The 14,899-nt window shown below is 37.5% G+C and overlaps 1 protein-coding gene across 2 annotated transcripts; it reads right to left on the reverse strand.

Moving 5' to 3' along the window:
• Window positions 1-81: 81 nt before the first annotated feature.
• Window positions 82-13,937, reverse strand: CZH5orf34 (chromosome Z C5orf34 homolog). Of its 2 annotated transcripts, none has more exons than XM_072921837.1 (12): window positions 11,127-13,937; window positions 10,599-10,688; window positions 7,112-7,749; window positions 6,430-6,525; window positions 5,240-5,363; window positions 4,313-4,404; window positions 4,028-4,097; window positions 3,557-3,727; window positions 3,070-3,158; window positions 2,246-2,338; window positions 1,424-1,464; window positions 82-655 (listed from the first exon to the last, which is right to left on the reverse strand). In XM_072921837.1, the coding sequence occupies exons 1-12, from the start codon at window positions 11,145-11,147 to the stop codon at window positions 480-482; spliced, it is 1,701 nt and encodes a 566-aa protein (XP_072777938.1). In that variant the 5' UTR covers window positions 11,148-13,937; the 3' UTR covers window positions 82-479. The 2 variants fall into 2 exon arrangements, with proteins under 2 accessions (XP_072777938.1, XP_030113190.3); XM_030257330.4 differs by having other exon boundaries at window positions 10,953-11,555.
• Window positions 13,938-14,899: the final 962 nt, after the last annotated feature.

Consider the following 14,899-nt stretch of genomic DNA (forward strand, 5'->3'; position numbering starts at 1 on the left):
CCTCTCACACACCACAGAGCCAGAGAAGTTTCTTCTGCCCTCAAATTAGTACTTATTTTCTCAAAGAGAGCACTATAGAAAGCACGTGGGAAACATTTTATTTGGTGATTAAGACTTCTTGGTGTAAGCACCTGAATAAAAGCACGTTTTTACAGTGAAAACTACCCGTGTCTACCCTGGTCATTTCAGCAGCGATCCATCAATTAAGTTGATTTGAACATATATTCAAACATTAAAAGCAGTATCGTCAGGTCAGGCCTGATCTATTTATACAGCAGTGCTCCATTATCTCAACTCTTCTCTCTGCCTGTTTCAAATATAGCACTGGTGTTATTGTCCATAGTACGCTGGCACCTGACAGACTTCACCAGGAATATACTGGCAACTTGTCCCTCTGGCTTCAGCCTTTATTCCTCTCTCCCCACAAAGCCTCCTCAGACACAGCTGGGACGGCTCCTGTGAGGACATGAACTGCTGCTTCATCTCCCAGAAGCAGCAAGCAGAGATTCAATTTCCTGAATGACTTTAGAAGTTTTTTCTAAAGCCTCCAAGACACAGTCTTCATTGAGTTCTTCTTTTTTTCTGACAGTGATACCAGATGGACTTGGTTTTGCAGCAGCTGTCCCTTTCAGAATGTTGCTATTGTCTAATAAAACTAGTGTTACTTTGTTAAGAAAAAAATGTCAGACTCTTCCTCCTAAAGAGAAAAATTAGTCTCTGCATTTGTATTCATCATTCTGCCTTGCAAAGTCTCATCTTTTGTAGCATGGTAATTACATACAGGTAAAAAACCGAAAAGGACTGTATTACTTAAATATCTACAACATTTATAGAAAAATGCCTTTTAGACTTCAATTTATCCAAAAGGTACTTTGAAAAGAAAAAGGGTGTTACACTTCAGTTTAACAGCATGCTCTTTTCATACTAATAGAATTGAACACTGGCTTGAAGACAGTTTTAGAGTGGCTTTAAGCAGATTCAGCACAGTGCACATTTCCAGCTGGGTGAACACAACAGAACAATACTGAGGTAGCTGGTAAACAGAAAGATACTGTACTGCAACAACAAGCCCAAAGGCAACTTGTGTTTTCCTCTTGTGTTGCTCGATCTGTTCAAGAACAGATCAGCAGATGATTCTTAGCAAAACTGACACAATACACGTCAAAGGGCCTTGTTTTCTGGTGAATTTTCATTTTAGTTTTGTACTTCAACACTGTTTTTGGGGTTTAAAAAAAATCTTTACCAAAAAATAAGTGATAAAACAAAAAAAGATAAGTAAGAAAATGAGGTTATTTTAAGAAATGAGACAGTAAAAGAAGATCAGGATAGAGAGCCTTTGATGATCTAAATTGTAGATTTGAACATGCAGATAAACAGCAGAATATAAAAGTGAAAAAAATCTTTACAGCTTTGAAAAGGATACAATTAAATCTCTGTATTTTTTCAAGCTCAGCATCAGCAGACCTGTCCAAAAAAAATAAAGGTTATTTCTCAAGGATATTTTCTACTTCAAATTTTAATTTTTAACAGTTTCCAGCAATACGGAGAATTAGATTAGCAAAATCTCTGTCTTCGATACCACTATTCAATGGCTGACATTTGTCAATCATTTGTGTTTCCAAAAATTTGGTCTCTGCTCTGAGAATAGTTTCTTTGCTGTAAGTATGTATAAATATAGATAGAATTTTCATTTCATCAGCTATAAAATGCTATAAATATAATATAGCTGATGCTATAAAATGCATCAGCTGAATCTGCTATAATTTAAGTAACAAGTGCAACTGCAATTGATTTCAATTAGTACATTTTTAATATCCCAATGTTTGCAGATGATGTCAGTAGATTTTTGGTAAGTAGCATATATTAAAAAGGACAAATACATCAGCAAGAGATACAACTGTCATTAGGCAGTTCAAAGTACTATTTTAGACACTTGATGTTCTGTTAAAAGCCATCTTTCTTAGTCTGATATCTTTTCATTGCAAGACATTATCTTTGTAACATTACCTGTCCTTTGACAAAGTCACCATAATTCTGATTTTTAAGACAGGCAAAGCTCAATACAACAACCTTCACCTGAAACTCACTGAACATTTTAACCACTAAATGATAAATGTGAAACCATATTAAAAACAAATTTTCATTTTTGAACACTAGGAAATGCAAGATATAAAATTCAGATTATAATATTTTTGAGTTTTTTCAACATTATTTATAGTCAGGTATTTGGAATAAAGATGAATACCAATTTTCTTCAGTTACAGCGTGTGCAGTATATTCAGCAATCTCTTTCCTTTCATTCAAACTTCTGCACCATTCTATTGCTGTTCTGATGTACCTGTGTTAATAACAAAATTCTAAAAATTAGTTATTTATATGAGAAATAAATTCTGGTTTTGAGCAAAAAACTGAAGGTACTAGGGAATACACCTGGATCTGAAAATAAAAGCTATGATTCAAAATCTTGCTTATTCTTCTAGCTTGCCTGGCCATTTTTTGTCTAGAATCTTCTTCATATTTAGATCTATACAGTTATAGCAAATTATAACAATGCTGTATGTTTTGCAATGAATAGTATACAAGTGTTAATTTTTGTTTGTGAATATCTGCTTGCTAAAATGCAGCACAGAAAACTTCTGGTAATTCCCATAATGAGGCTGTAATTACAGCATGCAGATTAGAAAACAATCTGCAGGCAGAGGTCAGTATCTGTAATAAAGCAAAAATTGGATAAAGTGCTGTGCAGTTCTATATATTAGCTCTATATAGGACAAATGCTTTTGGTTTTTCTTTTTCAATCCACAGAAGTAAATACCAAGTTGCAGCTCTAGTTATTTTTCTAAAAAGACATTGCCATAACAGTTATAATGGAATCACAGCATGCAGTAGTGGCCCTGAGTCACACAGGTCTTGAATTTTTGCCAGAAATAAGACGGATTTTTATCATTAGATGTTTGGTCCATCCCTACCAGCTTATTGTCAGTAAATACTATTTCTTCACCTAAAAGGATTTATAAAGAATAATTTTTATATTTAAATTGTTTAAATTGAACAACTAATTTAAATTACCTTTCATATACTCCAGGATGACTTATTTGTATTAGCTGCTGTAGCCCATCAGGAGTAGTTAACTTACACCAGCCTACATCTTCATTTATCTTAAAAGAAAAAACAAACAAACAAACAAATATTGACTTTCTGCTGCAGTCCAAAGCAAAAAAAAGCAAGTATAATATGCCAATTTAAGAATGAAATATCGATGAATAATCCAGTTTAAAAACTTACAAGTCTGTGGTTTGCTAAGGATAGTCTGCTATAACAAAGGCAGGGGAAGAACACCTGGCAAAGCCCTAACTCTTGCTTTGTGCTATTCAAGAATAAATTATTTCTAAAAGTGTGTAAAAATGTCTCCAAACCTGTAGAATTCTCAATTATTTTTTTTTGTTTTTGTATTTTACTGGCATCAGAACTTTTGTTTGGTATTCTCATTAATTTCCTAGTAACACTTTTTCATGGTAAGTTTTAGGAATAGCTCTTCCTGTAAGTCACATGTTACCTGGATCTCACTACAGGAAGAGCTGAAGTCCCAAACCATAGTCAGGGTTATCCTGTCCCAAAAAACAGCATGGACTTTATGATCTGAGTACACAATCAGTCTTCCTGTGCTGGGAAAAACCTTTTCATGCATCAAAACTGGCAGCATTTCTTGTCCATCAGTCTCAGATACCTAAAACCAAACAAATATATTAAAAACTTGAAGAAAGGCTATTTACATCATTACAGATACTGTCTGTATCTGTTCCAGATTTTTAATTCACTTGTTTTTCCAGATCACAATCAGCCCCCTTCATCATGCAATTGCTTCTTAAATATAACCTTTAAAAACATGTTTTTTGTTCCCAAATATCTGCCTTCTGATCTGTGAGGATACACTCACCATTCTTCCCTCTAGATTAAGTCCTATTCCCTATAGTCTGTATAATCATCCTTATAACACTGCAAGATCTATAAATTTTCAGCTACATACCACTTTCCAGCAGCAGAGATAATAATTATGACTTAATGACAGTTTTGTTTTGCAGCAATACTGAAGAATTCTGAGGAGAGAAAAAAACCAAACAAAGTATTAAGCATTTAATTCCTGCCGTGTCTTCTAAGCACTTGTAAATTTTGTTTTGTAAATTTAGATATGCCTCAGTGCTAAGCTACCTTCCTTTAATTTTTATACTTAAAGAAATAATAAGTGTTTTGTGTAATTTTAGCTCCTGTCCTTTCTAAGTCAGAGGAATTAATGTAACAAAGGTAAAGTTACTTGGTTGCCTGCGTAATAATGGAAGATATAGAGTATGGACGTCCTGGCACATCTGGAGGTAGGCTGCTCACTGAATACATCTTTTCTTCTACCTGAGTAAAGAACAGAAAGAAGATGAGTAAGTTACAGGTACCATAGCATGAAAACAGAATTAAGAGCAAGTTATGGAATTTCTAACTTCCCATAATCCAACTATAATCACATTTAAATCTGCCACAGAACACAGACAAATATCTGATTGAAAATTGTATCCTTAAGCCTACGTCTGTGTGAAGAAATACTCAAATATTCAGGTTGTTTACACTCAGAGAGAACCAGGAAGTTCTCTTGTCAGACAGCAGACTACAGGTCATTACTGAGTGGCAGTGTTTGACTACAAGTTAAAGGCTGGGTGCAAATCCAATCCTTAATTCTGCTTTAAAAATACAAGGTGTTGCATTAGTGCTTGAGAGGACCTCTCCTCTGGGGGAACTTAACAGACATGCACAAAGGCAAAATTCCTTTTCCAGCACTGAACAGCTGGTCTGCAGCAAAGCCAGAACAAAACCTGCATCTTCTAGGTCTGCATACAGTAGAAAACACTTCCAAGTACAAAGAAATGAAACTCTAATCAATACATTAGCTTCAAGACTAAACTTCTAAATTCGTGAAAAATTGTTTTAGAATCTTACTCTAGAGTTTGATAAAACAAATGCTACAATGAGGAAGAATGTTCTTATTGTGTAAAATTTACAAAAACAATTTCTGAAACAGAAGGAATAATCTCATCTTTTTTGTATGACTGATAGCTTGATTAAGGCATTATAGTAATTATCAGTGAAAGGACTTCACTACACATTGCATAGCCAAATGTCTTAAGGAAGTTGCTAATTTGAAGGAATTTGGAACACCCTTTTAAATAATTCTAGTTTTTATGTAGTTTCATACCTTTTTTGTTCCTTTTTGGATTGCATAATGTATGAAATATTTTCCCAAAAATGCTCCCTCTGACTTGAAAAATGAGTCATCACCAGGATAAATTTCTGTGATGTTTGTCCTCTCATGGATAAATCTAAGAAAAATAATAAGATTTTTAGCAAGTATTTAAAATGCTGTGTCATTGGACAAGGAAAACGGGTTATTAAACCTGAAAAAAAACAATAAACAGAGACACATTTTCAGCAACTCAGATGAGAAAAATTTCTACTGTTTCACAAACAGTAGAAAGTAGCAATAATGTCTTTTAACATAGAATATTAACATTACTAGACTCTCTGTTTGCATATGTGCATGGAGGTGGGATTTAAATAAACCAAGGAAAGCTTTTTTTGTGTCAAGGTAAACACCTCTCTAGAGCTGCTCATTCCACTGACCACAAAACATAGTGATCCTGAAAAAAAATTTCTACTTTCTTAGTAGACCAGCCACACCTTGTGTACACAGAAAACTGCTGAATGGAACAATTTCTGAACAATCTAAAGGTCTTAATTGAAAATAAAAGCTCTGAAAAAAACTCTGAAGTGCTGCTAAACATTTTGTTTAGATGAAATGAAGATTTAGGAATTATACTCAGGAAAAATTAAGAACACTCAGCAGAAAGACTAAAAGGCTAACCACCAGTGATGCTTTTAGAAAGACTTTTGGGTGCAAATAGCAGTTGTAGCAATTTCAATTTGAAAGTCCTGTTGTTGGTTGTTTTTTTTATTTTAGTTTTCCTTAACCATATGGACAAGGTGACTTGCCAGGAAAATCCACAGCTGAACATGCGAATTATGTAGGTCACCAAGATAAACATTTCCAAACTGTGAAATCTTCAGCAACAAAAGGAGAGAACTAATTTGCAAAGATACCAAGTACCATTATTTTAAGTGAAATCTGTGGGAACTTCAGCTGTCCAGTAAACCTTTAAGAAATCAGATTATCAGATCACTTAAACATGACTTGAGATTCAGGCCTCGTAATATACTGTGCTAGAAAATGTGAAGTCCAGTGAACAAACAGAAGAAACAGACTCTGACATGAACACTGTGTTCAATTTTTCAAGGAGTGAGAAAGGGACAAAGTAAGACATTTCATCTTATATCTTAACTCTCATACAAATAAAGTCTTCCAGATAACACAGATAATTTCCTACATACCTGTAGAAAATACCCTGGCACCACACAACTTGAATTAGCTGATGGAGCGAATAATCATCCGTATCTTCATTCTGAAAGAAGTCACAGAATGTCCACCTGTGTGTGTAAAATACAATGACAGCCTCACTAAGTCCATATATTGGTTGCTCTTTTGTGTGAGTGTGTTTGCTGGTAATCTTTTCTGTAAGTAGAACTGATGCATGCACCCTTATTCAAACACATTTTCAGAGCCCTCCAATTCCTTAGTGATCCACTTTAGTTACCAAATTAAACTTCTCAATCACGCAATTTTTTTTTGTTATTTTTAATGTGGCTGACATATACTACTGGCCCACTTCAAAAATATTATCTTTTCAAAACTGAGAAGGAAAAACCAATCCATCCTAATACAAAACCCATGTTCTTTTTTCAATATTCACTTTTTCATTTATGTATTCATACAGCATGTCAGAAAATATTTTTTTTAATTTGAACTAATTACTATAGCTTCATTACAATAGTTTACAGAATGTTGGTTTTACAATGTCATATTTCAAGAAGTTCCAAAAAACCCCACAACTGATAGGAATTCTAAACTTTTTTTTAATAGTTAGGATTCAATTATTTTGCTAGAAGTTGAAATTCCAAACTGCAGAATTGTAAAACATATGTTAACAACTAGTAAGTAGAGAGTTTAAATTACCTGTGTAGATGTGGAGCTCTGCAGCTGAGTGGCAAAGCTGTAGGTAAACAAGAAACAGTTTCATGTGTTTCAGGGTCTGCTAAAACATCACCTTCAACGGCTGTACAGCTGTTTGTCTCGTATGTCTTTATTAAATTTTCCACAGTATGTAGGTTACAGCATTTTAGGGCCAAGGACAAAGGGTATTTCCATTCTTCTGGGCACAAGGAAACAGTCCAACGCTGTGTAACCCATGTGTATTCAGAAGAACAATTTGTGTGGAACAAAGGGACTCCATCTCTTTGGTCCTTTGGTTTGGTTGGTTCCCTATATCTACCTTCAGCACAACCACATTTATTCCTATTCTCTATTCTTCTTTGTTTTGATGAGACTTCTGCTGCAGAATTTTTACTTGGTTTTCCACACTGATCTCTGCTTTGATAGTTGCTGTTCTTTTCAGAGGAGCATGAGGATGCTGCAGATGACTGGCTGACTTTACATAAGAACTCCACTGTAAATTCTCGCTGCAATTCTGACAAATAAAGGTGAGCATAGCCATCTACAGATGAGATCTTCACACTGCCGTTGTCTAAACATCTTGTCAGATCAGCTGTTGCAGGGTCAGGCCATTTAATTTCTAAGATATCACTGAGAAGAATCTACAAGAAAAAGGATTGAAATGTGCAGCAAGTTAAAAATGACCTTCCCCCCAGAAACTGCAATAGAGCATTTACATTTAAATTAATTCAGTCCTTCTGCAAGGTGATGTATGGCAAGAAATGTTGCTCTGTATTTATTTGCATGTATGAACTCAGAGGAAGCAAAACATTTAATCTTCATATCTGCTTCCTCCTGTACTAACAGAGTTCTATCTAGCAATAATGTTTTAATTTAATCCAGTCATAAATTAGTAAGGTACATGGGCAACTGGTCAGGCACAACTGTACATGTTTGTGTTTCCAATGGCTTCTTCAGAAACAAAGGAGAGAATGGTGAAATGATCTTGTTCATAGCAATTATTAGTGAATTTGATAAAGAACTGCAGAAGGACAGTAGAAAATAATCAATACCAGACAACAAGGCTGCAGGTAATACTTCAGTTGAAATAAACATACTGTGATCTCAACGGGGAAAGGCAATCCTAACTAGATATAGTTAGATATATTTGTATATAGGAGGATGGGCTCTGAGCTGACTGCCACCAAGCAGAATCCTGGTGGTGTAATTCTTAGTCCCATGAAAACACACTCAGTACTCACCAGCAATTTAATCAGTATGAAATGTTTGAAAGTTCTAGGAATGGAACAAGAGCAGAAGGAAGATATAGTGATACTACTGAATATACATCCACAGCTAACCTGCATTTTGAATACTAGCTGCAGTTCTGAACAGGCCAGACCACTGACAAGATCCCCCTCATGGAACTGTCTAGATATGTGGATGGTTGGAGTGGCCGAAAAAGAACCTAAGCACACCACAGGAATGGGTTGTTTGGAACTCAAGCATAAGGCAAGTAACACAGTCTAAGTGTTTATGTGCCCATGAAGGTAATTGTCACGGTAATAACAGGCCTCAGCTTAACTCTGCTAGGCCCCGGGCTAGCCTGTCAGGCTCATTAACAATTTGCTATGAGATCTGAAGCTTACCAACTCTTACTTTATCCTGGTGGATTGCTGCAGTGTGGGAAACTGCAAGGTCCTTGAAAACATGGGCACTGTGTGATAACAGGCCACACAACAAAAAAAGTGACAGTAAATCACTGGAGAAGGACAATCTCGGGAGTTCTAAAAAGACTATTCTGGCTTTAAGAAAAGCAGTTTTTCTCAAAGTGAGTGGGAAGAAACCGAAGCAACAAAAAAAGGGGTGTGGAGGAGAAGCCAACCAACATGGTAAGGTGCTTGCTGTGGCCTAGGAAAATTATCCTGAAGCAAGTAGTCACAAGGGATGCTGTAAGTTCAAAACTCAGCCAACCTCCAAAGGAGCTAGATCTTTCAAGGCCTGAGGGAAGGTGGAACTTTCTCCTCCATGCTAAGAACAGAGGATCAGCTCTTTGCTACTATACTTTGCACTGGAATGCATGATTGGTAAGGACTGATGTCTTTTAATTAAGTATATAGTGACACTGAGTGACAGTGCTTTAGGCAGCTAAACACCAACATGAAGGGTGTTACTACTGAAGGGTCAGTCTAAGAGCTTTAAAGCTCACTTGATTAATCAGCTGTCTTAGGATTCCCACCACGCTGTGCAGACACTCATATTCAGTGGGAGCACCCAGAGAGATGCTGATCTGGAGCAAAACTTCCAGAAATACTAAGTCTCTGCTAATTTATTAAAAAAAAAAAAGGATATTGATCTAGTACCGATATCCAACTGTGACGGACAAAAACTCTCTAACAGTTTAAATTTAGAAAGTGTATGTTTATTCGACGCTGGGCAGCATGCGGGATAGCTCCCAAATACACACTGCACCTTCCAGGTGATTACAGAGTCTTTTTATCCATACAAGTATTGAATACACAAAATACAAATACATATTCATAATTTTGGTACATCCCATTCCCCGCTTTGTATGCTAATCACTCCAAAAGCTATTAAGCATGCGTAGTTTGTCCCTTGAAATGGGTCAGTGGTCCCTTTCATGGGGAGGAGTCCCAAAATGAGGAAGTAAATGAAGTCTTCCTCGTTCTGACCTTTCTACATTTTCAATGCAAATATGACAAATGAACTCTTGGTAGAACTCCCATTCCTTGTCTTCAATTGGTTTCAGAACAGAGGAGGCCCACAATTGTCTTATGTTCCTAAAAGCTATTTGTCAGTTTCTATATTCTTCATTATAAACCCAGCTAACTAAACATTGTGCTTACAAGCAATCAATTATTAGTTAACTACTAACTCCTAACTTCATCAAGGTCTACTCATTTATTATTATTATTTTAAATAACTGTAGTAAGGCTTATTTCTAACTAAAATCTTAGCTCCTCTAAAATCTCTAAATTCCTTAAAGTTTACATTTCACTGCGCGGATGTTCAGTCTGACCTGGAGCGGCCTTTTCCACAGAGAGACACAGAGAAACACTTTGCCTCATTCCTCTCATAGACCCCAGCAGCATTTTCACTCCAATGGGGAGATCTGACAGCCTCAGAAAACACCATCCTGTTGCACTGTGACCTCTCTGAAAAGTTTCTACTGCCAAAATGTAACAATGTACAAAATCCTAAGTTTTATCCTTGCTAGGAATAAACTAGCTTCTAGTGTTTCCTTAAAAAAAAAAAAAAAAAAAAAAAAAAAAAAAAGAAAAAAAAGCATTCACCGAGGTCTAAGTAACAGTTAAAACTGTAATTTAAAACGGCAGTAATTTAAGAAAGATGACAGCTCCATTAACCAAACTGCACTCGATAGCTCTCCACGGCCTGTACTCACACACATGCATGTGAAATTATAGTAAATCAAACAGAGAAGTTTTTTTTTTTTTTACGAAAGAATTACTCGCCTTATGTTTAACCCCACCTTTTTTCTTTCCGGAGGTATAACACGCGAAGGCAAGTACGGGCGAGAAGCAAACGCGTTCCGGAAATCTAGCGCTCGTAGAAGTTGCTCCTGTTGAAGTGCAGAGAAAAACAAACCCTATTACGATTTTTTACATGCAGTGATAAAAATTTATGCTGATGTCATACGTTTTGTGGAGCTGAGGCTATGAAACCCGATCCGTTTTTTACAGACAGAAACAAGAACGCCTGTTGGGGCCGTGATGCCCGGGCCGCCCCGTTGCCGAGCAAGGAGGCAACTCTGGCACGGCCCAAGGGATGCTCCCAGGGACAAGGGACAGCGCTCCCGTCCCCAAAGGCACTGCCCACCGCATACCCGGTAGGCACTGACGACAAAGGCGACCCGCTGGCGGGTGGTCTCCGCCGGCTGGAGCGAGTGGGTGGCCGCGGGGAGCGCCGCTTCGTATAGATACTCGGAGCCGCAAGGAGACAGCAGCAGGCGGGACCCCCCCGCGTAGTGCACCTCCACCGAGTCGTCCTCGAACAGTACCATCAGCCTTTCCGCCTCCATCGCACCGGAGACCAAGCCAGAACAGCGAAGCACCTCTCGGACTGAGGCGGCCGCGCCGCCGCACGGCGGAAACCGGGGTTGGGGCGACTGCCAGAACTCCCGCCGAGCTCCGCCCGAGCTACGCCCCAACTCCCGCCGAGCTCCGCCCGAGCTCCCGCCGGAGCCACGTCCCAACTCCCGCCGAGCTCCCGCCGGAGCTACGCCCCAACTCCCGCCGAGCTCCCGCCGGAGCCACGCCCCAACTCCCGCCGAGCTCCCGCCGGAGCCACGCCCCAACTCCCGCCGAGCTCCCGCCGGAGCCACGCCCCAACTCCCGCCGAGCTCCCCCCGAGCTTCTCAGGATCTGCTGCTGAGCGGATCTCCTGCTGAGCTCCTCAGCTCCATACGTCAGTTAGGTAACTGTGCCTTCCTGCTCTCTCGCGCGAGATGAGTGCTTTTCATACACACACCTGTAAAATAAGCTTGAGAGAATTGCACACGGTGTCCTTGTACTTTTTTTTTCTTAATAAATTTTTATTTGCTGAAAGCGGGGGGGGGGGGGGGGGGGGGTTGAGCCAACACACAGCTCTGTACCTATAACTGGGCAGTAGAAGTCCTATCTGAACAGAAAGACCAATATGTCAAAGGACAATTTTAACATGATGCCTAGTTGCCTTTTTTTGACTATTATATACACGTTCCACCAATACATATAGTTTAATCAAAGCTGTTTTAAGTGTCTTGGCAGCAGTTCACAGCTAAGTGACAAGTTATTATCAACCGCCACTGCCCGGCGTTAGCAAATGCAGTTGAATATCCCCACTCCTCCATATGGTCTCTCTTAGCTTCCTTACCTGCTTAGGAAAGTGCAGGTTTCTCAGATAAGTGCAATAATCGACTGACTACATTCAGTACAACTTCCCATTCTTGACAGTTGTTGTCTTGGCAGAGAGTAGATCAACACCCAGTCAAGTGGCTGCTGACACAGCCATGCATCAAAATAACCTGATTCTATTCACAATACCTCTTTTTAATGAGTATTAGTCTGTTCAGTAGTTGTCTGAAGCAAGTTTCAAAGTATATATTGGGATTATGAATGAGTTATGAATATTATTATTTATGGATGATACATTGCATTTTGATCACAATCTTGCTGCTCTGGTTGGAACCCTCAGCATAGAGTACTGTGGAAGTAGGTCACACAGGCTGAAGTAGAGGTGGCAAATCATCAGTTCAGGATACAGCATAGTATCTTCCCTGAGTTTTGGCTGGAATGTAATTTTCTGTTCCTGTCAACTAATGATCAGAACTATAAGCCATCAACTGGATGATTAGCATATAACTCAGAAGTTGCAAATTTGAGCTGTCAGTAATTCAATAAGTTGTACGTAGTAGGAAGGAAAGGCAGAACATGATAAGGAAAAAATGTCCCAGTGAAACATTAAGATTACTAGTACAAAGTAGACCAAATGTCACTAACATCCAGTGCCACAATGGGTTATTCTATTGAAAAAAAATATCCTAGCTATGTGCAGTTTGTGATACCTGTGATACCTGATGTGGCTGGGCCAGTTTTCCTTCTCTAGTGGTACAATTATTCTAAAACCCAACAGTTAAAACCAAGTGACCTCAACTGTTTAAAAAAAAAAAAAAAAAAAAAGGCCAGTAACAAGAACTTCTTTGCAGGTTTTAAAGGGAAATACTGAGAACAAGCTCCATTTCTGGATATGAAAATCACGCAACAGCAAAGCACATGCAAAGCAGCATCCCATTTTAAAATTCCTTTGAACAAAGTGTGATTTTCAAGTACTAAACATTTTTGCTAAATCACAATAATTTGTCAAGAGTGGGAAATAGTGTGCATACTTTTACTGATCTGCAAAGCCTGGGTCTCATGCTCAAATCTGAATGTGAAGCCTGTTTCTTTTCAGAATGAGTGCTAAAGAACCTTGCTTCACATCTCCCCAAATTTTGCTTTCTGTGCCTTCATTGATTTACCATTATGCCATAAAGAAAATACATATTTTAAAAAAGTTGTGCTTCTGCAAGGCATTGTTCAGAAACCTGTAGATGAGAAACACTTTTACACAGTACATTTGACATTTGTAAATGCTAAAATTCAGGTGAAATAACCTTTAAACCTCCCGTGATTCACCTCTATCATACACAGAACAACAGGCGATTAAGAGTGGGCAGACAAGCAGCAGACAAGGGGATCCTGACAGTGAGAAACCTGCTGCTTTCTCTTGCTCACTCACATTTAGTACCTTGTATTGAAGTTCTGTGAGATTTAAGACAAGTGGGAAATACTTGAGTGTGTAATGAAAACATTATCTTGTTTATTTAATGCAGCAGGACAGAGTTAAAATAATTTTTTCCCTGCTGCAGTAAAGACTGAAAGCACTTACTGAATTCATATATACAGACTATAAACTTCTACACTAGTTTGAACAAAAGTCTCACTTCATGATTTTTAGTATTTTCAGTGGAGGAAAAACCTACTATTGCAAACTTGACCTGATTTTTTTTTTTAAATTTTTTTTTTTACCCAATGATTTGGCATGCTTCTTTACCTACTCATAAAATTACTGTTTCCACAAGCTGACAGTACATCTGGAGACGACAGCTACCTGAGAGAAAAAGACGACTCACCACAAATCATGCAGAACTAAAACATGTAAAGTGCAGTCCCTTCGAGCCACTGTTACTTTACTGCAAAGCATATATGAATATTTGTTCCTTGGGACTTTAAGTTCTGAATAAATATAATTTCCAGAAGACATCTGCTTGTAAAGCCAGCAGAAAGTCTGACCTGTATTTATATTAAAATTTTTGTATGAAAATTGTGCTCAACGTAGAGAATATGTATTTGAAAGTCATCTAGTTTTCACATTTCTAGTTTCTGAATTTTAGTCTAAAGACTTTGGAATGCTAATACAGTCTTTATGAGCATAGTGCATTTTGACACATTTTATTTGTCCAGCAAGAATCAAAAGATAATCAACTCTGCAACTGTGTACTTTGAAGAAAAGAAAGGAGTGCTCAGTAAAGGAGAGATAGAAGAAGATAAAATATTGTTTTTGTTTTAAAGCAAGAAGACAAGGTAGTGATATTATATCAAAGGAAATAAAGCTAGTTAAACTTTTTTTCCCAAAACTCCAAGTAAGAATGTAACTCCTAAATAAGTATGTTAAATAAACATCCACAAAACAGCCACTGCTTACTCTACTAGCAGATGCACAACTTATTTAACCTAACAAATAGCAATGAAATATTATCAGAATTATTTACATGCATATTTACAATGCGTATTCTTTAGAGTAGCTAACTGTTGGGAAATACTTCATGTTTGTTTTTGGTAAGGATTTCTACTCAAGTCTAACCAGCAACAGGTAGTAGGAAACAGTTCAACTGAGTTTGGCAACAGGAACAATGGAGTATCCTAGGAAAACTAACATCATTTTATGAAGTCAAAAAAAAATTCTGTTGGCTTCAGAATGTTAACATTTATGAAATATATGAATTTACTCCAACTACAAAATTAAATCAAACTACATAAAATTAGAAGAATAAAAGAAAGTTACAAGGGTTGTGAAAGGTTAGACATGTTAGATACATTACTAAAGAAAAAAGCAAAAGAAAATAAGCAGTGCACATACTCTTGAGAAGCATGGTTTAGAACATAACTGTATTACTATTGCCTTGAAGAACACAACAAATTACAGAATAGGTTTTTCTTGTAGATTTGAAAATAAGCTTATCTGAACCAAAGA

The sequence above is a fragment of the Taeniopygia guttata genome, chromosome Z (assembly GCF_048771995.1).
Source record: "Taeniopygia guttata chromosome Z, bTaeGut7.mat, whole genome shotgun sequence".
NCBI lineage: Eukaryota > Metazoa > Chordata > Aves > Passeriformes > Estrildidae > Taeniopygia > Taeniopygia guttata.

Bases quoted from the DNA above. Each gene is read 5' to 3' on its own strand.
- CZH5orf34 (XM_030257330.4), bottom strand. From the start codon at position 11,147: ATGGAGGCGGAAAGGCTGATGGTACTGTTCGAGGACGACTCGGTGGAG. The intron at 7,750-10,598 runs GTGGGGTTAAAC...TTTTTCTTGTAG, and splicing joins TACCTCCGGAAAGAAAAAAG to ATTCTTCTCAGTGATATCTT. The intron at 4,098-4,312 runs GTAACTTTACCT...TTCTCTCCTCAG, and splicing joins ATTATTACGCAGGCAACCAA to AATTCTTCAGTATTGCTGCA.